The sequence below is a fragment of the Mobula hypostoma genome, chromosome 29, assembly GCF_963921235.1.
Source record: "Mobula hypostoma chromosome 29, sMobHyp1.1, whole genome shotgun sequence".
Taxonomy (NCBI): domain Eukaryota; kingdom Metazoa; phylum Chordata; class Chondrichthyes; order Myliobatiformes; family Myliobatidae; genus Mobula; species Mobula hypostoma.
In genome coordinates this window covers 16,131,949-16,156,055 of record NC_086125.1, presented here as the reverse complement: position 1 = coordinate 16,156,055, position 24,107 = coordinate 16,131,949, and the positions used below count along the sequence as shown (strand labels likewise).

Sequence of the window (24,107 nt, the reverse complement as noted above, 5' to 3'; positions counted from 1 at the left end):
GATTCCTGTGTCATAGTTTCCCGACTAATGGAGAGGAACTGCAAGGCACTAAAACACTGCAAACTGGGAAAAGAAAACAAAAATCCATACACTACCAGATTGTTAGCAAAGTGAAAAATTATACAATACTCATAATTAAAGGAGATTCATATAAACCTCTGTTACACCCATCACCATGTCAGACTGGTGTTTTTAATTGATCTTACATGGGCTGTGCTCACCACAAAGCCTTTTATAGTCACTGAAGCCCCTTGAAGAAAAAAATGGCAGGATCTCACAAGGTAATGAGCAGACTGACGAGTCGTCCACTAAGGGATGGGTAGACCTCCTCCTGGCTCTAACATTGCTCACTGATGTCCTCAAGAGGCCGGGGGCTATGGGGACAGTGCTTTGCGTTTCACCCAGAGGATGGTGTTTCAGGTAGTGTAACACTCTCTCCGTACTGCACAGACAGTTTAAGTGTTGCTGTTTCGGGCTCAGGAGAGTGCCCTGGGTTATGGTACCATGCACTGCCCCATGGCCAAACGACGACGACGACCCTTCTGCACACTTTCTCCAGGACCCCGACCGGAGTGTGGCAGTGGGCCTGGTCGCTGGCAGATGCGTCCCCGAAACTGGTGCACACCTGGCATCAGAAGCCCATGGTCTGGTGCGTGAAGCCAGGCTTCAGCCCGCACCGTTCGACATGCACAAAATTCTGGAGGAACTCAGCAGGTCAGGCAGTATCTGTGGAAAAGAGTAAACAGTCGATGTTTCGGGCCGAGACCCTTCGTCAGGGCAGTTTGCCTGCCTGTCCCTCTCTGTTTGGAGGCCGTCAGCCAATTGAGTTGTTTAAGCTCACAGAACAATCATATTGCCCCCAACTGTTTTCCCCACAACCTACTCTCCACACACTTCCGCAGATTCTACCACACACCCAAACAGAGCCGCCAGTTAACCCACTGATCCACGTATTTGGGACATGGAAGGAAGTCGGAGCATCTAGGGAATGCATCATGGCCACATTGACAGCGTGCGAACTCCAAAAAGACAGCATCCATGGTCAGGGTCATATCTCAGTCACTCAACAGGGCATTACTAACAGCCTTGTCGTTAAACTTAAAAAGGGAAGGAGGGCAAGGGGCTGGAGAACAGCAAAGAGTTGGGCCAAATGGCCTTCTTTCAAAGCTGAACGTTCCATGGAGAAGACATGCACCAGACAGGTCACATGTGGGCATGCGGTGGTGAGATAACAACTTCACCTGCACAGTACACAAGGACTGTGCACATCCCACACAGGGAGCTGCCTCACTGCCAGCCTGCAGGGTAGCCAAGCACGTCGCATGGCATCTCTGCGGGCGGGGAGGGATGACGGCAGATACGAGAGGAAGGTAGATTCCCACAATGCTGAACTGAATTGAATGGAGGTGAGGCTGTGGGCACAAACTGGGGAAATTCTGGCCTGGGCCTGACAACAGGCCCACCCTACGATATGCAAAGGGTGGGTCTCTCCCAGTAGTGACCTCGGCTGTGGAAGGAGCAAAGACCACGAGAGATCTTGGCTCCTGTGGAAGATGAAGAAGTCATTCATCATCGCCTCAGTAGACAACTACTTGTTGGTTCTTTGCTCTGTTCTACACATGTGTGCACACACTTACACAGTGTCATCACACACACACACAGACACACACATCTCTCTGACTCATCCCATGATATCCAAGGCCAGCCGGCTCATTTTACTGCTGGGATTCCTGGCACTGCAGGGCTGTGATTTCATTACCTTCTCAGCCTGAGGGAGGCAGTCAAGCAGAGCCACCGCGTTGACGGCGCGGAGGCTGGCGTCGGGCACACCATTGGACATCTTCAGGGGCCACGTGGCCGTGGTCTCCAGCACCACATCGTAGAGGGTCTTTGTGATGAGGGGAGACGGGAGCTCGCGAAGGTAGTCCTTGAGGATGCCTGTGGAAGTGGCAAAGGTAGAGAGTGAGCAACACCAGCGTACACTGTCACCAACACAGTGATGGTGTGGCTCTCCCTCCTTCTGGGCACCACAACCTGGCCTTAAACCGAGGCTCGTCTCAGCCCAGGCAAGGAACGCGATGGATTGTCTGGGATCTGTAAATCACAGTCCTCGAACCCATTCACTGCCAAACGACTGCTCCCCACCCCACCCCACCCCATAAACACCCACTACAGCTGATAGGCCATCTGATGCTCTGATGCCCTGAGGCAGGAATTCAGTCACCTCCTTCTGGTTTGGCCTGGAGGTGACGCCGTCTGAAACGGGACTCCATTGTCCCCACCTTCCCAGGGGGCAAACAGGGATGGGCAATAAATGTTGGTCTCACCTGCGATGCCCAGGTCCTGGGGAACGAAATAGTAAATAGTCACCTCCCCCTCTGCGCAGTGAGGCTGCGGCTGGTGCTGGAGAGGCGAGTACAGGAGAAACGACGCAGGAGTCAGAAAGACGGGGAGCTCGGGTGGTGTGGAGAATGGGGGGCGGGGAGGGAAGGAACGGAGGTTGGTGGTTAAATCGTGAGACTGGGGCTTGGGGTGGTCACCGGGAATGACGAACATATGGAACACTGGCTGTGGGAAAACTGCTACTTACAATGTTTGTCTACTCTAAATTAATATTGAAACCACTCCTGTGTAGATAGTGTGCAGCTGCATCACTGGTCTGGCCTGCTCCTACAGAGAGTCATAGCACACTACAGCACAGAAACAGGTTCTTCGGCCCATCTACTCCATGCTAAACGTTATTCTGCTTTGACTCATTGACCCACACCTGAACCGTAGCCCTCTGTACCACTCCCATCCATGCACTCACCAAGACTACTTCTTGTCCTAAATAAAAATCGTTGAAATCTGACATCTTTCCGAGCCCTTTCTATAGAATTCCACATGGATTGGAAAGGAACTGTTTTCTTGCTTATATTGTGGTGGATTTTAATTTCTCAGAGAGCCTCAACCCAGAAAGCTCACCAAAACTGTTATGAGCCCTGAGGCCTCTGTGGCGAGGAGAGTTCGGCTTCTGGGGTTCATGAGCACCTGCATTCATTAACTGTTGTGTTAACTAAAGACATTAAGCCCTGGTGCTTTAATGTTTAATCTTGTCAAGTTAATTGTGATTGGCACTGGTTTTCTGCTCTCCATGATTATTTAATTCGGACTCTTGATTAGCGTGGATTGCGGGGTCCTTGTGTTGAGACTGATTTGTCTCACAGTGTCTCTTGGTTTATGCCACTGATGTCCTGCTGGTATTCCTACACATACCTCTTGTTTCTGTCTCTACGTGGGAGTCTGCTGTTCCTCCGCACTTGGGTTGTGTCGTTGACGGCGCTTCCCGCAACAGATTCTGTCGTCCCTCCACACCTGGGTTCAGTCATTGCCAGCTCTCACCGTGACACAAAACCCCTACTTTCTCAGGGGGCTGAAAAATTCTGGCATGTCCTCATCAACCCTTACCAATTTTTACTGAATTTGGTATGTGACCGCAAGAAACTGAAGAAACTTGTGGGCACAGCTTAGCAGAAACCAGCCTCACATCGATGGACTTGGTCTGTACTTCTTGCTGCCTCAGTAACGCAGCCAGCATGATCGAAGACCCCACTCATCCCAGACATTCTCTCTTCTCCCCTCTCCCACTGGGCAGAAGACACAAAAGCCCGAAAGCACGTTCCATCAGCTCACGGACAACTTCTATCCTGACATTAAGACTATTTAATTGCTCCTTAGTACAATAAAATGGACACTTCACCTCACATTCTACGTTATGACCTTGCACCTTATTGTGTACGTGCACCATACTTTCCCTGTAGCAGTAACACTTTATTTAATATTCTGTTATTGCCTTCTCTTGTTCTAGCTCAATACACTGTGCAATGATTTGATCTGCGTGCAAGACAAGCTTTTCACTGTATCTCAGTGCAAGGGACAATAAACCAATGGCTGGACCATGTTCATTTTTGTGGCTTAACGGGATCACACCTTCTTAATGTAGCTTCCTAATCAACCAAAGTCAGCTCACACCTCAAACCTCCATATTTTGCTTTGCTTAGATTTAAGACCCTAGTTTCAGACTGAATTACATCACTTGTAATCTTCAAATTAAAATTCTATCATGTTATGATCGCTGCCCCCTAAAGGTTCTGATCATGAATTAATCCTTTCTCAATGCACAATCACAAACATCCTTTACCTTTGATGAAATTAAAACGCAGAAATGTTGGAAATACTCAGCAGGTCAGGCAGCACGCAAGGAGGGAGAAAGAGAGCCAATATTTCCATTTCTCTTTCCGCAGGCGCTGGCTGACGTGCTGAGTGGTTGCATCTTTGTACAATTCTTTTATCTAGAGGGGAGGCAGAAAGCAGGGAACAACAAGGCTATTAGTAACGCCAGCAGAGAGGAAGTGTTACAAGCCATCATGAAGAACATCCCAGCAGGGCACTTAAAAATCAAAGCAAACATGAATCATGCAAGTAACTATGGTTTTGTACAAAGGGAGATCATGTCTGACCAATGTATTGGGGTTCAGTGAAGCTGGGCCATGTGCTGTGGATGTCCACACTTCGATTTACTGAAGTCATTCGATAAAGGTGCGACAGTATAGCAGAAAATAAAAGCCCACAATAAGGGGCATAACATACTAGTGAGGACGGAAGAGTGGCTGGCTGATAGTGAACACGTCATGAGTATTGTCCCACAGCGAATGGTGATGGGGCCTCACTGAAGGTGCAGCTGCTAGAATTGTTGAAGACAGAAAGATAAAGAAGAATGCACGTTGTAATAGGGATAGGCAAAGACTACAGATGGATTCAGGTACATTATCTGGGTGGGCAAGGGGCTGGGAAATGTAGGAAAATACAAAATGATCTGATTAGCCGGAAACTAAGAAGCACATAATCTGGTTCATGAGGAACGACAGATGAAGATGGAGAGTTTCTGGGCGCCTTAGTGCAGTTAGTCCACAGCTTCAGTGGGTGATTTGGAAAGCTGATAAAAAGGTTTCAACTTACTGAATACAAAAGTAGAGAGATCGTGCTTCAGTTCTATAGGACATTGGAGAGACTAAATTCCAGGCATTGTGTATAGACTTCAGAGATTGGAACTGTATGGATTACTGAAATGATGGGGTTGAGGTGACATATGTAGATAGGTTGAACAGGCTTGCTAGAACTTGGAAGACAGAGAGGGAACTTAATTGAAGATCTTGATATGGACATAGGACAGTACAGCACAGGAACAGATCCCAGGCCCATCATGTCTGTACTGACCATGATGTCAATCTAACTAAACCTATCTGCCTGTCTGCATATGGGTGATGTCCTTTCATCACCTGTCTGTCAAAGCACCATTTAAATGTTGTTACTGTCTCTGTTTCTACCACCTCCCCGGGCAGAATGCTCCTGGCACCCACCACTCCGTGTAAGAAAAACTTGCCTTGTAAATTTTTGTTAATCTACCACCACTAAGGTCATGCTCTCTTCTCACTCTCTTCTAATCAGGAAGGTGGTACAGGAGCCTCAGGACCCATACCAGCAAGTTCAGAAACAGTTACTACGCCTCAGCTATCAGACTCTTGAAACAGAGGGGATAAATTCACTCAACCCAAAATTGAACATCTGCCACTTCTTTGCCCATTCTCTCAATCTAAGTCCTTTGCAGAATCCCTGCTTCCTTAACACCATCTGCCTCTCCACCTATCCTCATATCGTCCACAAACTTGGCTAAAGCAGCCATCAAATTTGTCATCCAAGTCATTGATATATAATGTTAGCTAATCTTCTATCCATGCTTGTATCTATGCTGTAATACCATGGGTTCTTATCTTGTTAAGCAGCCCCATGAGTGGCACCTTGTCAACATCCACTGACTCTCCGTAGTCTATCGTGCCTGTTACTTCAAAGAATTCCAACAGATTTGTCAGGTAAGATTTCCCTTAAGGAAACTATGCTGACCGAAACCTCATCCTTAATAATGGACTCCAACATCTTCCCAACCACTGAAGTTAGGCTAACTGGCCCATAATTCAAGCTCCCGAGCCCATAAGGCTCAGGAGCTTGAAGACTCGTACGGCCAGATTTGGGAACAGCTTCTTTCCAACTGTGATAAGACTGCTGAACGGATCCTGACCCGGATCTGGGCCGTACCCTCCAAATATCCAGACCTGCATCTCGGTTTTTTCGCATTACCTTACTTTCCCTTTTCTATTTTCTATTTATGATTTATAATTTAAATTTTTAATATTTACTATCGATTTGTACTCCAGGGAACGCAAAACGCAGAATCAAATATTGCTGTGATGATTGTACTTTCTAGTATCAATTGTTTGGCGACAATGAAGTATAAAGTATAAAGTATTTTCTTTCTTCTGCATCCCTTCCTTCGTAAAGAGTGGAGTGACAGTTACAAATCTCCAGTCCTCTGGAGCCATTTCAGAATCTAGTGATTCTTGAAAGATCATTGCTAATGCACCAACCATCTCTTCAGCCACCTCTTTTGTTACCCCCCTCCCCCCCCACCGCAATCTCCAGTACTCTACCAGAGGCCTGGGAGTTTGAAGGTTCAGCGCAGTATCTTTGCTGTCCCTTGTAGTGCGCTCTCCTGGACCGAGATCTCAGATGTTGTTCCCAGTATCTGTTGGAGAAAGTCTCCCAGTCCAGGTGTCACAGCTCCAAGTGCTCCTATCACCACCGGGATTACTCTGGCTTTAACCTTCCACATCCTTTTTATCTGCTCTTTCAACTCCTGGTTTCTCCAATGTCTCATATTCTTCCTTCCTGATGTTACTATCATTTGGGATTGCCACATCTACTATTATTTTGTTCTGTTTTCTTGTTCAATATTACTATGGCTGGTTGGTTGGCCAGTACCTGCTTACCTGTCTGTATTTGGAAGTCCCACAGGATCTTAGCTCGGTCATTCTCCACTATCTTCTCAGATGTTTTCCATTTGGAGTTGGGAATGTCCAATCCATATTCAATGCACATGTTCCTGTACGCAATCCCTGCAGCTTGGTTGTGCCGTTCGGTGTCTGCTGTCCCTGTCTGCATCTTGCACTCTACTCCTATGTGCTAGATGGCTTCAGTGGATTCCTTGCACAGTCTGCATCTTGGGTCCTGTCTGGTGTGATAAACCCTTGCTTCTATTGCTCTTGCGCTCAGCCTGTTTTTGTGCTGTCCTTCAGTCCAGCCATTGGTAGGACTTTCTTATGTCAGTCAGCTTTGATATCTGGCGATGGTGCATCTCATGCAGTGGCTTATCCTGCCACGGTCTCTGGTCCTCTGGCTCTGCTTCACCCACTTCCATTTCCATGTCCCTGCTTGCTGCCTGAGGTATTCGCCTAGCAGGTCATCTTTAGGGTCCATCTTCCTGACATCCTCTTGGATGTTTCACATTTCTTCCAGGACTGTGATCTTGACACTTCCAAGTCCTCATCCTCCTCTATTCCAGAAGGTGTACAATTGGTCAACGTTGGACTTTGGAGGGAATCCTTCATGCATTGTTAGTAGTTTCCAGGTCTTGGTGTCAGTGGCTTCCAGTTTGTTCCTGGACCAGCACACTCTTGCAGCTGGGTATCTGAAGACTGGTGGGGCAAACGTGTCGATGGCTCTGATCGTGTTCTTCCCATTCAGCTGGCTTTTTAGGACATGTCTGACTCTTTGGAGGTACTTAGATGTTGCAGCCTTCCTTGTGTCCTCATTGTGGCCCGCAGAATCCCCAGGTATTGTAGCTGTCCTGAAGATCTGGTATGAGGCTTTCAGGTAACTTGACTCATTCATTCTTGATGAGTTTGCCTCTTTTCTCTACCATCCGGCTGCACTTTTCCAGTCCAAATGACATCCCGATGTCTCTGCTGTACACCCTTGTCAGGTGGATTAGTGAGTCAATGTCTCTTCCATTTCTGGCATACAACTTGATGTCATCCATGTACAGGAGGTGGCTGATGGTCACTCCACTCTTGGACCTGTACCCATGTCCACTCTTTGAGATGATCTGGCTGAGGGGGTTCAAGTTTCTGCAGAGCAGCAGAGGTGCTACCATCACCCTGGTACATTCCACATCTGATGGATACGTGTGCTATTGGCTTTGAGTTAACTTCTAGCATTGTCCTCCAACAGCCCATTGAGCTCTTGATGAATGTCCTCAGTGTCTTGTTGACAATGTACAGAGACGGGCATTCCAGGATCTATGTGTGGGGCATTCAGTCCCATGCTTTCTGGTAGTCAATCCAGGCTGTGTTTAGGTTGGTTTGTCTGATCTTGGAGTCTTTCAGGACTGTTTTGTCTACCAATAGTTTGTGCTTAGAGCCTCCCGTTCCATTACCAATCTCCCTCTGAGCAGGACTCAGGAATTTACACACGTGTTCCTTCAGCTTGGTGGCAATGATGCCTGATAGAAGCTTCCATGTTATTAACAGGCAGGTTATAGGCTGGTAGTTTGATAGTGTTGCTCCTTTGTGAGGATACTTCATTAAGAGTACTGTCCTTCCTTGAGCTAGCCAGTCAGGGTGGGAGCCTGCTTTAAGCAGCTAGTTCATTTGTGCTGCCAGCCATGTACGTAATGATGTTCGTTTCTTCAGCCAATAGGCGAGGATCATGTCAGGCCCTGGTGATATCTAGTTCTTCATGCTTGCTACCCTTTGCTGGACATCTACTGCTGTGGTGGTGACTGGTTCTTCTTCTGGGAGGTTGCAGAGACTTGCTTGTAAGTCTTTCAGCCAATGGCCACTGGTACTATGTGATGCTCCTTTCTCTCATATACTCTTCCAGTACTCCGCAGTTGCTGTTTTGGTTGGTTCAGGTACTGGCATGTTGTTGCTCTGGAACTGTATAAATACTTTTCCTGGTTCTTGGAGAACAGTGCATTTATTCACTTGGTCTCTGCGTCCTTAGTGTACGTCTGTAATCTGGTAGCCAACCGTTGCTTGGCAGTTTCCAGGCCTTCGGCTGTGAACATACCGATGTATGTCCTCAGTAACCGAGATGTGCTTTTGGTCTTCCCACCTTTTTGCAGCTCGGTTAGCCTGCTGACTTCCATCCTTGTGGTTTTCATCTTGGCTTCCAGTCATCGTCTCCGGGGTGGGGGGGGGGGGGTGGTTGGAACAGTATTTCAACTTGTAGCCCAGCATTTCTAGAATTGCTGCTGCTGGTGCATATATCAGGTTATTGTTCTCAGTTATGTTGGAGGTTGCATTATGAGTAGTGCTTCATTGTCTGCTTCTAGCAAGCTGTTTGATGGAATTTTATCACTAAGTCTGGGGAGCCTAGGTCGTTGATTAACAGTTTCCAGTTTAGCTCTGATCTTCTCTCTGATTGCAGCAGCCAGCGTCGATATGTCCCGGGGTGAGGTTCGAACTTGCATTTCCCGTGTACAAGGTGAATGCTATTACCTTTGCACCATCTGTGATTTGTGGAGGTGGAGTTTGAACTCGTATTTCCTGACTGGCTTGGTTCTGCAGTGATGTTGCCGTAGTGCATTGTGATTGTATAGCTTACAATTCAAGATGTGATAGCAATCCTCTGTTGGCAATGTCTGAGCACCGAGTAACCAGTTGTTTTTCCGTGAATGAGGACAACAGTCTTCGTTGTTGCCAGAGTCCCCACATGCGCTTCAGGTACCCCCTTTCATGTGGGTTGCTGTTAAAGTGGCATTCCAATAATTCCATGTTGTCCAGTCTCGTCCTTTTATGGTTTGTTCCAGAAGCCATTATATTGCCAGATGGTCTTGTTTCCCCAACCGTTGAAGCTGACCTTGCTGACGCAGCCGATGTTCGAGCCGGCATGACTCTTCCTGTTCTTGTCACTTTCATCCAGATGTTTTTGTGAACAGATGTAATTGTGAGTTTAAGGGGTCCAGCCCAAGACCCCGAGTGGACCACCACCACCGGGACCCGAACCCTGGACCCCTGCATCGGGGCAGGGCAGAGCCCAGATGGTTCCCAATGTCAGCCTCTACTCCTGGCAGCCTCAGACTCGGCCTGAGGGCCAGTGGCCTCGCAGAACAAAAAAAACCTTTGGTATTCTTGGCTAGCTCACCTTCATATTTAATCATTTCTCTCCTTATGTATTTTTCTTAGTTTTCTTCTGTTATTTTTAAAAAATCTTCCCAATTCTCTAACATCCCACTAATCTTTGCGATATTATCTGTCTTCTCTTTTGCTTTTATGCTGTCTTTGACTTCCCTTGACAGCCACTGTTGTCTCCTCCTCCCTTTAGCATACTTCATTATCTTTGGGACGTATCTATCTCACACCTTCTGAATTGCCCCCAGAAACTCCAGCCATTGTAGTTCTGCCGTAATGATGATACATCGGACTTTAGTTTCTTCCTCTCAAACTGCGGATTGAATTCTATCCTAATATCATCTCTGGTGAAGGGCTCCTTTAATTTAAGCTCCCTTATCAAATCCAGTTCTTTACTTAACATCCAATCTAGAATTGTCTTTCCTCTCGTGGGCTCAACCAGTCAGTCTTCCAGAACCATTCCAGAACCTACTGGTTCTTGGAAGATCTCTTCACCAGCTGGGCTGCAGAGGTTCAGCTTGGCTCAGCCGTAAATACATTTCTTCTTGGTAACACCCAGATCCCGAGAACGTAAAGTTGGCCCTGACACGCTGCTCCTTCTGCGCGAGAGAGGTTTCTGCCTGACTCCTCCCTGAATTTCCTGCTCGCCAGTTTCATCCCCCATTAGCTTACCCCTGCCCTTGCTTCCACCGGCAAGTCTAGGTGCTCGGGGCGGGTCTAAGAACATCAAGGTGGCAGTTGTTATGGACAGGAACAGTGGAAGGAGATTCAAAAGGAGCTTTCACAAGAGGATCGAATGATGGGAATTCCCATGGACTGAAATAACAGAGTATAGGGTGAGCTAGGGTCCCAAGGGCAACTCCCCCCTTACCCGTGATGACATTGATGTCTGGATACATGTCTTCGCTCAGGTCCACAGAAGCACTGTCCCGTTCAAAGGCGTCCCGCAGCTCCTTCTTCACAGCGGCCGATCCGCAGAGGCGATACAGACCTACAGCCTGGGGCATCCATTCAGTTGGACAGACATCACACACAGTGAACAGAAATTATTGCAGAGGCACTGGGAAACGGCAGGTAACCCCAGAACCCACAAGGGCGTCCCAAACCCAGCACGGGGCCCAGGACTGCAACTGTTAACCCCTAAGGGAAGAAGTGAATGGTGGAGGGGGAAGAGTAGGGCTGTGAGTGTCCCAGGGGGTTTAGTCATATCAGGCTGACAGGCCTCTCCTGAAGCACCCATGGTCAGGGTCCAGAGTCCCACTCGCCTGGTCCCAGCACCCACCCTAAGTAAATGGACATCAGGGAAGAGGACATAAAATCCTGAGAGATTCCTCTATCTTGACATTTTGTTTGCAAAATTTATCCAAGGAGTTGTGTGTTTTCGTGGTATGGTTCAAGACTTTTCTGGGTGGGGGATGTAGTGCAGTGACCTGCCAGTAGAGGGAGCTGCAGGCAGCAGAATTGTCCAATCAACAGCACAGCACGGGGTCCCCGGCATCTTTAGCCCTCACTTCAGCTGGAGGGTGTGGAAGCCCCTTTACACCCCCCCCCACTGCACACCGCCCTCTGCCCCCAGCGGCGTCATCCACACACTGCCCACTGCCACACTCCGCTTACCGTCCACACATGGTTCTCCACACCGCTGCCTCACGATGCCCTCTCCGCACTGCTGTCCCTGCGCTACTGCCCTCTCTCTACACTCTGCCCACATTCCCAACGTCACTGTGACCTGTACTCTCTCTACACACCCCATGGCCCCAGTACTCCATCTCCAAGATTCCCCCCGCGCCACTCCCATTCCTTCCACAAGCTATCATCCATTGAACTTTGCCCCTCCCTAGCAAACGCTTGACAGACTCTCTCCCTCCACATCTAACACACACATACCCAAGCCGACTCCCACCTCCTCCCCAGCTGCCCCCTCCATCACTCACACACACTCCGAGCCAGCTCTCTTCTCCCCGCTCCCTCCATCTGTCTCACACGGACACACACACCCGTCCCCGAGAGGCAGCTCCCTCCTCTCTTCCCATCCTCCATACTTCACAGACGGACACTCTGAGCCGCAAAACACATGAAAATCTGCGGGTGCTGGAGACACAGAGCAACACACACACAAAATGCCAGAGGGACTAGCATTAGGGGGAATGACCCTCTGAGCTACTCTCTCACCCCACCTGCTCCTTCAGCCCCTCCCTCCCTCTGCCCCACCACCCCACCCACCCACACACACACACATCACTCAGCCTCACCTTTAGGCCTCGCTTCTCGATCTCGGAGACACACTTCTGTATCAGCAGCGGCACGCTGACTCCAGAACACTCCCGCTCCACCAGATCGCTGAGCTCCATCCTGAAGACCCTGAGCTCGCGCTGCTCCTCAGCGTAGCCTGCCGGCACCTCCCACACCTCCACCAGAGACACCTTCAGGTACAGGACTCCCCGGGGTTCCAGCTGCAGGGCAAGTTGGTGAGTGCGGGTTCCTTCCGGGGAGGGAACATGCTCATTAAAGATGTATCACTATGACCAATTGGTCTGCAGGTTTCTGCAACTGATATGCTTACATTACTGCACTAGTAATCCAGAGGTCTGGACAGTCGAGGGTTCAAATCCCACCCCAGCCAGGCCACGGAGCAAATTCTGGAATTCAAACATCCACAGTGGTGTCCCTGGTTCACTGGTGACAATAGGGAAGTAGCCTTTACGCGGTGTGGTCCGTGTGTCTCCAGACCCATAGTGATGTGACTGATTTTGCAATATCCTGGCTAGTTTTTTAAACATTTCTTTACATTGTTTCTATTTCTTTTTCATTTATTTTTATTATTAATTGTTTAATTTTTAAAACCTGTTTGCATTTATTTTCTGCTTTTTAAAAATTTATTTATCTACTTACTTGTATTTAATGTATATTTTTAAAATTTTTATTTATTTATTTTATTGTTCAAAATTTCTTTTTCCTATTGATTGATTGAGACACAACACAGAACAGACCCTTCTGGCCCTTTGAGCCGTGCTGCCCAGCAATCCCCTGATTTAATTCCAGCCTAATCATGGGACAATTTACAATGACTAATTCACCTACCAACGGTATGGATTTGGACTGTGGGAGGAAACCGGAGCACTGGGAGGAAACCACAAGGTCAATGTGAGAACGCACAAACTCCTGGATTGAACCCAGGTCGTCTGTACGATAAAGTGTTGTGCTAACCATACCTCTCCATGCCACCCTGCGATCAAGGGCAATAAGGGGTGGGCAGCGAATGCTGGTCCAGTCAATGATCTGCGGGCAGCTAATCAGATCGCCTCCTTCCCTTCTCCTCTCTGAATAACACTGTCCCAACCTCTGCAAGTAATCCTTGTAACTGTGGTCCCTCATATTTGGAATCATTGCCCCACATATTTTCTGAACCTTTATAGAGTGGCGTGCAACTGGAACGGAACACAATACTCCACTTGAGGCTGGAGCGGTGTTCTTTGAAGATTCAGCTTGACTTTCATGTGACTATAACAGTAGAGCTACTGCATCACAATTCTCGATGTTGAGGTTCAATCCTGACCTTTGGCTTTGTGTATGTGGAGCGCAACATCTTCCCTGTGACCGCTGGGGCTACTCCCAGTGCACCAATTCCCTCCAAAATCTCAACAATGTGTAGACCGATAGATAAATCTGCCTCTCCCGCCCCCCCGCACTGGACATTATCCCTCGTGCACATGCACCCGATACGCTCTGCAGGGAATGGAGAGGGGGTAGTGTAGTCGATGAGTGCTTGATGTCCAGCATGGATTTGGTGGGCTGAAGGGCCTTTTGCCATGCTGTTCTACACTTACCTCTGCTCTGCACATTTATTTCAGACAATATCCTCTCCTGTCTCTCCTCCATTTCCCACAAAATACCTTCACCTCTCTCTTCTCCACGTTGAACTTCCCTCGACATGTTTGCCCACTGCAATCTGACCTTGTCCTCACCACCGTTTACAACGCTGCTAAGTTCCGTGCTGTAGGTAAACTTAGAAATTGTAGCTTGCAATCACAAATCCGGGCCGTTAATATAGATCTAGTATAAAAAAGCAATGGCTTGAATACGAATCCATGGTGATTACGTTTATTCACCTTGCTACAGTCTAAAGACCAACTATTGACCATGACTCCTGTTGTGTGTTACTTAATCAATTTCACATCCACACTCTCAGTCCCCCTCATTCTGTGTGCTTCAACTTTGCTGATAAACCTACACCCAGTGGCCACTTTACCAGGTACACTGCTCGTTATTGCAAATATTTCTAATGTGCAATCATGTGGAATGCAGACATGGTCAAGTGGCTCAGTTGTTGTTCAGACCAAACATCAGAATGGGGAAGACCGTGGAGTGAAAGTTGCTGACAGACAGGCTGGTTTGAGTATCTCAGAAACTGCTGATCTCCTGGGATTTTCATGCAGCATAGCTTGTAGACTTTACAGAGAATGGTGCAAAAAACAAAAAAAAAATCCAATGAGTGGCAGTTCTGTGGGTGAAAACACCTCGTTAATGAGAGAGGTCAGAGGAGAACGCCCAGGCTGAAAACTGAAGGGTGACCCGATAGTGCTATGTATATTTATGGGAAGCATAGATATGGAAGAAGGAATCTTTCTCTCAGAGAAAATAGTTACCCTTCTGCATCCAGAGGGGTAATAAAAACAAGACGGGGCAGGTTTACGGTGAGAGGAAGGAGCTTTAAACAGGACACGAGGGATTTTTTTTTTTGTTGCTGCTTAGAACTGATTGCCAGAGGAGATGTTGGAATCAGACCATTTAACAGGCATTTAGACAGACATTTAAATAGGCATGGCATAGAAGGCTATGGTCCCTTCATGTGGGCAATTGAGATTAGCGGAGATGGGCAGAAAAGGTCAGAATGGATGAGATGGGCAGAAGGGCCTGCTTCTGTTCTGTGCAACTCTGTGACTTGAAATTGGACAAAAATGGCTTGCCCTGTGCTGCCTTCATTAATCCATTCTCCTGCAGGTGAGCCAGGATCAATTCTTCTAAAGGTTCCCTCCCCATCAAGCTGCCTCTCTAGTTCTGGATGCGCTGTGGTCCCTTTGGTGTGGAGGCCGGACAGGGCCGGACAGGTCAGGTCCCTTTCGACTCAGATGCAGGCACCAGAACTCCCCGGGACGCGCCAGAGCCCGTCACACTTCCTGCCTCGTCACGTCCCGATATCCCCGGACAGGGACCGGTTCGCCCAAGGGCGTCCACTGCCAAAGACTGGAGTACATCGCAAGCTGGAAGAGCAGCATCTGGGCCTTCGACTGCAGTGAAGTTATTTTGAAAAAAACAAAACCCCCGCACAGCAGCAAGAGTGGCCCTGCCCTGCTGGTATGTACCTCGCCACACTAGCTGGTGCAGCGTTCCAGTCAGCCCTGAGCCAACCTCCAAACACCTCTCTTCTGAAGCAGAGCGGAGATATCTGTGGGTGTCTTTATTTTTCTGGGACATGTGGTCAGGGTGCCAGCACACAATGTGCTCTGCTGATGTTCCCCATCCCACAGGCTGCTTCCAATTATACCTTTCCCTCCTACTTAAGTCCAGTCTGGTTCTCACAACCTGGCCAGGTGCCGGAGACGTGGAGAGGACCTGACTAGCTCCCGAGTCAGCTGCAGTCCCCTCCTACCTGCTTCTCCCTGGCCCCGGTACCAAGCCCAGCCCGTCCTTACTGGGTCTGGACGGGACAGGCAGGGCTGGGACCGGAGGCAGCTCCAGCACTCCAGCTGGCTGGGCCAGATGGCTGCTGGATGATGGATGGCTGGGCGGAGGAAGCCAAGTGCTGAAGGTTCCAACAGCTTGAGGAACGGCCAAGGATGCCCTCATCCCCCTCTGCTACACAAGGATTCCAGAGAACAAAGAAATCACAGACCTGCTAAACCACTTCCACGTGCATCCTGCCACAAAGAGCGCTGTGAGACGCAGCACCGAGGAGAATAGGAATCTCCCAGGAGTCAACTGTAACAAACCCCTCAGTGTTAAACTACTGTATTACCGGGCACCCACTGAGGATCTGTCACCAGGTAACCGGTCTGTTGGCACAGGAACTGTGCAGGACACCCACAGGAAACGCCAGCATGTAAAGCGGTGACATGAAGGCAGCGCCGATGTCAGCGGCCGTCAGAGGCTCTGAACACAAGGCCATGAGATATAGGAGCAGAATTAGGCCATTAGGCCCATCGAGTCTGCTCCGCCATTTCATCATGGCGGATCCATTTTCCCTCTCAAACCCAACCTCATCCATTCTCATCTTTGTTCAGTTAGCCTTCAGTCTGACCCCCACCCCGTCAGCATTCACTGGCTTGTGGTGAGTAATACACACACAGGACTGCTGATAGATTCTTGATTGGTCAGGGCATGGAGGGATATAGGGAGAAGGCGGGAGACTGGGACTGAGGAATATTGGATCAGCCATGATGAAATGGAGCAGGCTCGATGGGCCAAATGGCCTAATTCTGCTCCTATATCTAGTGGTCTTATGGACTGTTCTACTAGTCTTCTGGCCAGGGAGAAAAACGTAGAAAGAATGCCCCTGAAGGCAGCATATCTGGCCTGTGATAAACACCTCAGGGACCGGGGTATACTCTCAATACTAACCGAGGGTTATTCCTTGGGAGACGCCCTCGATTTGCCTCTGCAATTTCTCCTCTCAATATTTCCTCCCACAGGATGCAGGATTACTCTCACTGGGATTTACCCTACTTCCGGTTAGCTATTTGTTGACTGCTCACCTTTTAACGCCGACCAGACTGGAGGTGGGGCCTACGCTTCCGTGCGGAGATCATTGAATTGCTAACCCTCTCGTGATGCCAGAAGCCCTACATCCTAATGATAACCTCCGAAGATTAGTGCCCTCCTGATCCTCGGTGGGGAAGGAAGGGGGTGCGGATACCCTCTCAATGCTGCAGTGATCGTTAACCCTCTGTAACCCAGGAGTTTAACCCATTGCCGTCCAGAGGGCTTTCTCCTTGGAAGGAGGCGGTTGCGGCAGGGGCCGGTACTGAGTGCCGGGGCGGGGAGCGGCAGGGTCAAGAACGGTGCAGTACAGGGCTTTGGGCCGGAAACTCCCTCCCGATGCTTCGCCCTGAGAGAAGTGAACAGGACCCGGCAATCAGAGTGCTTCCTGCAGGAAGCTGCAGCCCGCAGCCCTTCACAGCGTGATCAGCAGCGTCCTGGTCCGAGCGGCCCAGCAGCAGCTCTCAGGCAGACTCCCGCCTATTCCTTCCTCCCAGCTGGTCTCCACCGCAGTTCCGAGGACACTCGGAGCAGGGCTGAGCTTTGCACCTGCAGGTGGCCTCCTGTGGGACACTCCACACCCCACACACTCCGGCCGCTGATGGCTTTCTCAGGCTCCTTTCCGAACGACCAGATTCCTTTTGGCTGAACACAAGCTGGTCAACGAGTTAACCGTTTGTGGGAGGAACCAGGCTGCAGGACAGATCAGGACAGGAGAGGGAGATCTTCCTTTCTTTCCAAACCCTGAACCGGGACTGATGAGGAGATCCCGCAGCTGGGCGGAGGACTAGATGTCCCTCAACATGATTCCAACACCAGTCAATGTACAGAGGGACTGCCGTTTTCTCGGACACCGGAGACACGTCGGGGCTCCTGTGGGCGGATTGGGCTGTGCTGGGACCTCTGCTGCAGATTAACCCATCAGCACTCTGTGTGGAACTTTCAAGTGAGAAAAGGCCATTTAACTCACCCCCCCACCCCCAAATCACTCAGAGGTTACTGAAGTGCACCACAACTGAAATTGACACCGTCCATTTCCTGGCCTCGACAAACTGCCTGTTTTGAACATAGAACATAGAGGTCTACAGCACATTACTGGCCCTTCGGCCCACAATGTTGTGCTGACCATGTAACCTACTCTAGAAACTGCCTAGAGTTTCCCTAGCACATAGCCCTCTATATTTCTAAGCTCCATGTACCTATTTAAGAGGCTCTTAAAAGACCCTATTGTATCCGCTTCCACCACCATCGCCAGCAGTGCATTCCACACACCCACCACCCTCTGTGTGAAAAACCTACCCCTGATATCCCCTCAGTACCTTTTTCCAAGCACCTTAAAAATATGCCTCCTTGTGTTAGCCCTGGGAAAAAGCCTCTGGCTATCCACAGGATCCGCGACCCTCTTCATCTCATGCACCTCTATCAGGTCACCTGTTCATCAGGGTGCTGAACCTGTTTTCTTTCTGCTGGGGTTGATCCTCAAACGTCCTCTCCTCGTGTGTGTGAAAAGTTTGCCCCTGACACCATCCTTGGGAACAGGGAAGGGCAAGGTCGCCACCATACAGCACAGAAACGGGCCCGAGCCCGATGAAGGTTTTACCCAAAATGTGGCTAATTCCAACTAAACACCGCGCTCCCCCCTGTCACCAGACACGCGCGCGCGCGCGCACACACACACACACACACACACACACACACACACACACACACACACACACACTCAATCACAGAGCTGGACCTACTGAGTTCCTTCAGTAGGTTCTGTGTTTCTCCTTCATCCCACTACGTCTATCTTAACCACCGAGTACCCCATCTGCAGAAATCCCATTTACCAGCATTTTCACGCCTTGGTGGTCCAGCAGCTAACTTGCCTAATTTTTAAATGTGGGAGTCTCTGCCTCTTCCAGCCCCTCAGATTTCAACCATCCTCTAGGGGCAAAACGTTCTTCCTAAGATCCCCTCGAAACCTCCTGCTCTTCCCCTGATCCTACACTGCCTGGTTTCCAACACCCCCATTATGTGGAAGAAGCTCCTCACTGTATTTTGGCAGAGTTGCCCCCCACCCCCCAGCCCCCAGCCTCCTCCACTTCAGGGAGAGCAGACCCAGCCTCTCCAGTTCCTCCTCATAACCAAAACAATCCACTCCAGGGGAAAACTCCTCCTCAACCTCTCCACCACCGTCCTACAGCGCGGTGACAGAACTGCGCACAGAATACACGGGTTAGCCCGCAGAGCGGAGACGGGATGGCGTTGAGCCTGTAAGGTGGGACACCACCGGCCCCTTACCTCTGAAGAGCGGAGGGAGCAAGGCGGTCCCGTGACAGCAGATACGGTTACGGCAGGAGCTGGGGTCCCAGGTAAAGACCAGCAGCTTGAGCTGCTGGGAGTGTTCCAGCTCGATGTTGAAGGCGTGGTCCAGGCTGAGGAAGGAGTCCCGGCAGGTGAGCAGGGCGGTGCGGGCCTTGCTGACCGAGTCCACCTGGATGGTGCAGAAGATATCCCTGAGGCCCGGCCGAGGCGGCCGGACACCCTCGATGCCGAAGAGGCGGATGTGGACGAGGCCGGACAGGTACTGCAAGCAGCGCGGTGGCTCACCGCCGCCGTAGGGGCGGAAGGAGGCTGTGTCCAGACCCTGGAGCCAGCGGGTGCTGAGCTTCCCGGCCCGGGTCGCCAGTTCTGGCGAGTCGCCGTCGCTGAGGTAGCCGGGCCGGCTCAGCGAGCGGGTGCCCCATTGCTTCGTGGGTCGAGGCTGGCCGCCGCGGGCGCTGACGCTGCTGTCCAGGTGGTAGCGGCAGATGACGTTACGGTCAGAGGGGGGCAGCGGCGGCCCGGGGGAAGGGGCGGCCGGTCGGGGGCAGCCTCCCCCGCCTTCCCCCGGCCCCTCGCGAGCCGAACGGGACGTCCCCCTCAGGCTGAGCTTGCGCCGCAGGTCGGGCAGCCGGCGCATCCTCATCGACAGCTTGCGGACCGTGCCGGGAGACTTGACCCGATCGGAGAGCGAGCGGTGGGCTGCTGCCCTCTTCTTCGCCGGGCGGGGGCTGGGGGGCAGCCCCTGGTTGCTCTCCGTCTGGACGTCTGCTGCACCGTCTGTGGAAGAGGGTGAAGGGGACGAGGGGAGGGGGTGGAGGAGAGGGGAGGGGAGAGGGCAGGGGAGGGGGGATGAGGGGAAAGGGGGGTCAAGGGGAGAGGGTAGGGGGATGAGACAAAGGGAGGGGGTGGGGGACGAGGGGAGAGGGGAGAAAGATGAGACGAGGGGAGAGGGGAGGGGACGAGGGGAGAGGGGAGGGGGACGAGGGGAGAGGGAGGTGGATGAGACGAGGGGAGAGGGAGGGGGACGAGACGAGGTGAGAGGGAGGGGGACGAGACGAGGTGAGAGGGGAGGGGGACAAGATGAGGGGAGAGGGGTGGGGGACAAGACGAGGGGAGGGGGTGGGGGACAAGACGAGGGGGGACGAGACAAGGGGGGACGAGACAAGGGGGGACGAGACAAGGGGGGACGAGACAAGGGGGGACGAGACGAGGGGAGAGGGGAGGGGAACGAGGGGACAGGGGTGGGGTCAAGGGGAGAGGGATGGGGAGAGGGTAGGGGGTGAGAGGGGAAGGTATGAGGGGTGGGATGAGCGGGAGATGAGAATGGAGGAGGGAGGTGAGAGGGGAAGAAATTTGCAGATTTAATACGTTCCTTGTTTGCCTGACTCCGGAACTTTCACAACGTCACCCTCCATCTGCACCCTCCCCCCCACCCCAGCATCCACCGCTCCTCCCTAACCCACCCCAGCAAACACACAGCTGAGGTGAGGATGTAGAGTGGAAGGAGTAACCTACCCTCTTGTTGAAATTGGCAATACGCAGTGTAGGGAGGGGAGGTGTGGAAGGAGAGCTGCTCTCAAGATTTAAGAAGTATCTAGGACAAAGATATGAGTCACCATGGCATAGACAGCTATGGACCATGAGGTCAGCATGGAAATGATGGGTCAAAAGGCCTGGCTCTGTGTTGTATGACTCTAGGACAATGTGATTTGTTCCTCACAGTTTGGGTGTTGCCGACATTTATAATCCAAATCACTAACTGAGAAGGTGGTGGTGATGAAGCACTGTACAACCGTACAAGGGGCCATTTCTTCCCTTGCTGCCTGTGTGGAGTTTGCACGTGCTCTCCGTTACAAAGCAAGTATGCCTTGGATGCACCAGTTTCCTCCTGCACCCTAAGGACATGCCAGTTATTCGGTAAACTTGTGCCCTTGTGGGAGGTTTGGGACAAATTGATCAGAATGTGAGAGAGAACAAGTTTCAAGATAATAAACAGGGTAAAGAAACTGATGGGATTGCTGAGGGCCAGTATAGATTCAATGGGCCAAACAGCCTCCTCCTCATTATAAGGAAACTTGAGAAGGGCACTAGTGAACCAAGTAAATTTTCCTGACAAGCTATTACATAGTTCCTACAGTCATCGTTGTTAATGATGAGTTGTGGTCTGTGGTGGGAGTTGAACTCAGACCTCTAGATTACTGGACTAGTATTCTAACCGCTGTGGCCCCTGTAATGATAATTTGCTCCTCTTTCAAGCTTTCGAGCCAATATTATAAGGAGCTGAGTGAGTTTTTGGAAGTTGTACTGAGTCTCCGCAGTCAGCCGTAGAGGAATACACATTTAAATAGTGCTCTTGAAAGGTAGACCTTTAAAGGCAGCGAGATAGATGCAGACAGACTTCCCTAGAGAGCAAGGTCAGAGGGGGTGGGGCTAAATCAGAGCAAACGGAGACAGAGACATGTTCTCCGCATTAAAAACAAATACCAACTTTCACTGAGCTGGTGTTGTTAGCAGTAAACGTTCCCAAGATCTTCAGGTAAAATTCAACGGGAGCTGCGTGAGGTGAAGTTGGAGCACAGCCAGGTCACCTCTCAAGGAGCTTCTTTAATAATTCCTTTCCTCCTTGGCCTCAGCCTCGTGGCAGCTGAATCAGGGACGAGCTTCACATCCCACTGGCACCACACCCCTTTGCCCCTCCCTGGGTTCTCACTCCTTTATCTTGGAGAGCTGAAGCCAACACCTTCTCCTTCTTGGGTGCCACCACACATCCTACACGGACCACAGCCACCCAGTCCTGCTATGGCCACTACCCTAAATGGTACCAGGACACCTAACCGGCTCAGCCTGCTTCTGAAAGCCCTTCCCCTACTGTACTCCCATCAGTCCCCGCAGAAGCCCAGTTCCCATCCATTAAGAAGCAGCTTTCCGCAGGAGTTTCGGTGTTTGAACAGCATCCAAACAGAGATCAGGCGAGGGAAGAGGTGACTCATACAGATTGGTGAGTGTGTATTAAAAAGCAGGGGAGATTCAGCGTTTGAACAGTGGATATCGGACAGTTCTAGAGTGGGGATTTGAGGCTTTAGCTCTTCAAGGCTTCAGTGAGAGAAGGAAAAAAGCCGCAGGTAGATTATTTTCCATTTATTTATCATTTCCTTCTTTATAATTGCACAGCTAGAACAGCAGGGATACCAGGCAGGATAGCTGAACGTTCCTCTTGCGGGATATGGGAAGGCAGGGAGACCTCCAGAGTCTCTGACAACCACACTTGCAAAAATTGCATGTAGCTGCTGTTTCTAACACTCCATGTTAAGAAGTTGGAGCTGGAACGGGATGAACTCTGGATCATTCGGGAGGCTGAGTGGGTGCTAGATAGGACATAGAGAGAGGTAGCTGCACTGCACCCAAGGTGCAGGAGACAGGAAACTGGGTGAAACGGGGTTAAGGTGCCAGTGCAGAGTACCCCTGTGGCCATCCCCGACAACAACAGCTTTCCAATTTGGATACCGTTGGGAAAGGGGGATGACCTAGCAGAGGAAAGTCACAACGGTCGTGTCTCTGGCACTAAGTCTGGCTCTGTGGCTCAGGAAAGAGAGGGAGAAGAGGTGAACTGTGGGTGATAGGGGATTCGTTCATTAGGGGAACAGAACGGAGGTTCTGTGGACAAGAGTGAGATCCCCAGGTGGTGTGTTGCCTCCCAGGTGCCAGGATCCTGGACATCTCGGATCGAGTCCTCAGCATTCTTAAGTGGGAGGGTGAGCAACCACAGGTCGTGGTCCATATAGGTACCAATGACGTAGGTAGGGAGAGGAACGAGGCTTGGCAAAGTGAGTTCAGGGAGTTCGGTGCTAAGTTAAAGGGCAGGAGCTCTAGGGTTGTCATCTCAGGACTACTACTCCATGCCACATGCTAGTGAGGCCAAAAATAGGATGATCATACAGATTAACATGTGGCTAAGGAGTTGATGTAGGAGGGAGGCTGTCAGAGTTTTGGATCATTGGGCTCTCTTCCAGTGAAGGTGGGAACTGCACAGAGGAGACGGTTTGCATCTAAACTGGAGGACTGATATCCCAGCGAGAAAGTTTGCTAGAACTACACAGCATGAGGTGGGGGGAGATTAAACTTGAGTTGCAGGGGGATGGGAACCAGTGTACCAGAACAGATAGTGGAGATTTATGGGGACAGATGTTGGTAAGACCTCAGACAAAATTTGGGAATCAGAAGGTTGAGCATGGTGCGACTAATGTTCTGAGCTGTGTATATTTCAATGCAAGTATTGTAGGAAAGGCAGATGAGCTCAGGGCATGGAACAATACATGGAATTATGATATTGTAGCCATTAGTGAGACTTCACTGCAGGAGGGGCAGGACTGGTAGCTCAATATCCTGGTGTTTCGTTGTTTTAGACGTGACAGAGTGGGAGGGATTAAGGGGGAGGGGTGGCACTGCTAGTCAGGGAAAATCACTGCCGTGCTCAGTAAGGACAGACTGGAGAGCACGTCTAGAGGGGCTTTACGAGTTGAAATGAGGAATAAGAAACATATGACCATATTAACGGGGCTATAATACAGATCACCTAACAGTATGCGGGATTTAGAAGAACAAATTTGCAGTAAGATCGTAGACTGTTGCAAGAAACACAAGCTGTGACAGTAGGTAATTTTATCTTTCCACATATTGATCGGGACTCCCACACTGTAGATGGGATAGAGTTTGTCGAATGCGTTCAGGAAAATTGCCTTAATTAGTACACAGAAGTCCCAACGAAAGAGTGTGCAATACTTGATCTCCTAATAGGGAATGAGACGGGCCAATTGATGGAAGTTAGTGCAGTTGAACACTTTGCATCTAGTGATCATAATGCCATTAGTTTCAAATTAATTATTGAAAAGGACAGGCCACACTTGGTTTTAGAGTCTAAGTTGGAGAAAGGCCAATTTTGATGGTATCAGAAATGACTTGGCAAGTGTGGATTCGGACAGGATGCTTTAATCCTAGAACATAGAATAGTACAGCACAGTACAGGCCCTTCGGCCC

At 50.3% G+C, this 24,107-nt stretch overlaps 1 protein-coding gene across 2 annotated transcripts in view; it reads right to left on the bottom strand.

The window, feature by feature from the left end:
• The window catches only part of LOC134339361 (rho GTPase-activating protein SYDE2-like), a 75,164-nt gene that overhangs the window by 13,433 nt on the left and 37,624 nt on the right, over nt 1-24,107 (bottom strand). For both annotated transcript variants that reach the window (XM_063035793.1, XM_063035794.1), the window contains exons 3-6: nt 19,050-19,850; nt 12,260-12,489; nt 10,879-11,005; nt 1,760-1,938 (exon numbers count right to left, since the gene is read on the bottom strand). In XM_063035793.1, coding sequence (XP_062891863.1) covers nt 1,760-1,938; nt 10,879-11,005; nt 12,260-12,489; nt 19,050-19,850 — 1,337 coding nt within the window. The remainder of the gene's footprint in view (nt 1-1,759; nt 1,939-10,878; nt 11,006-12,259; nt 12,490-19,049; nt 19,851-24,107) is intronic.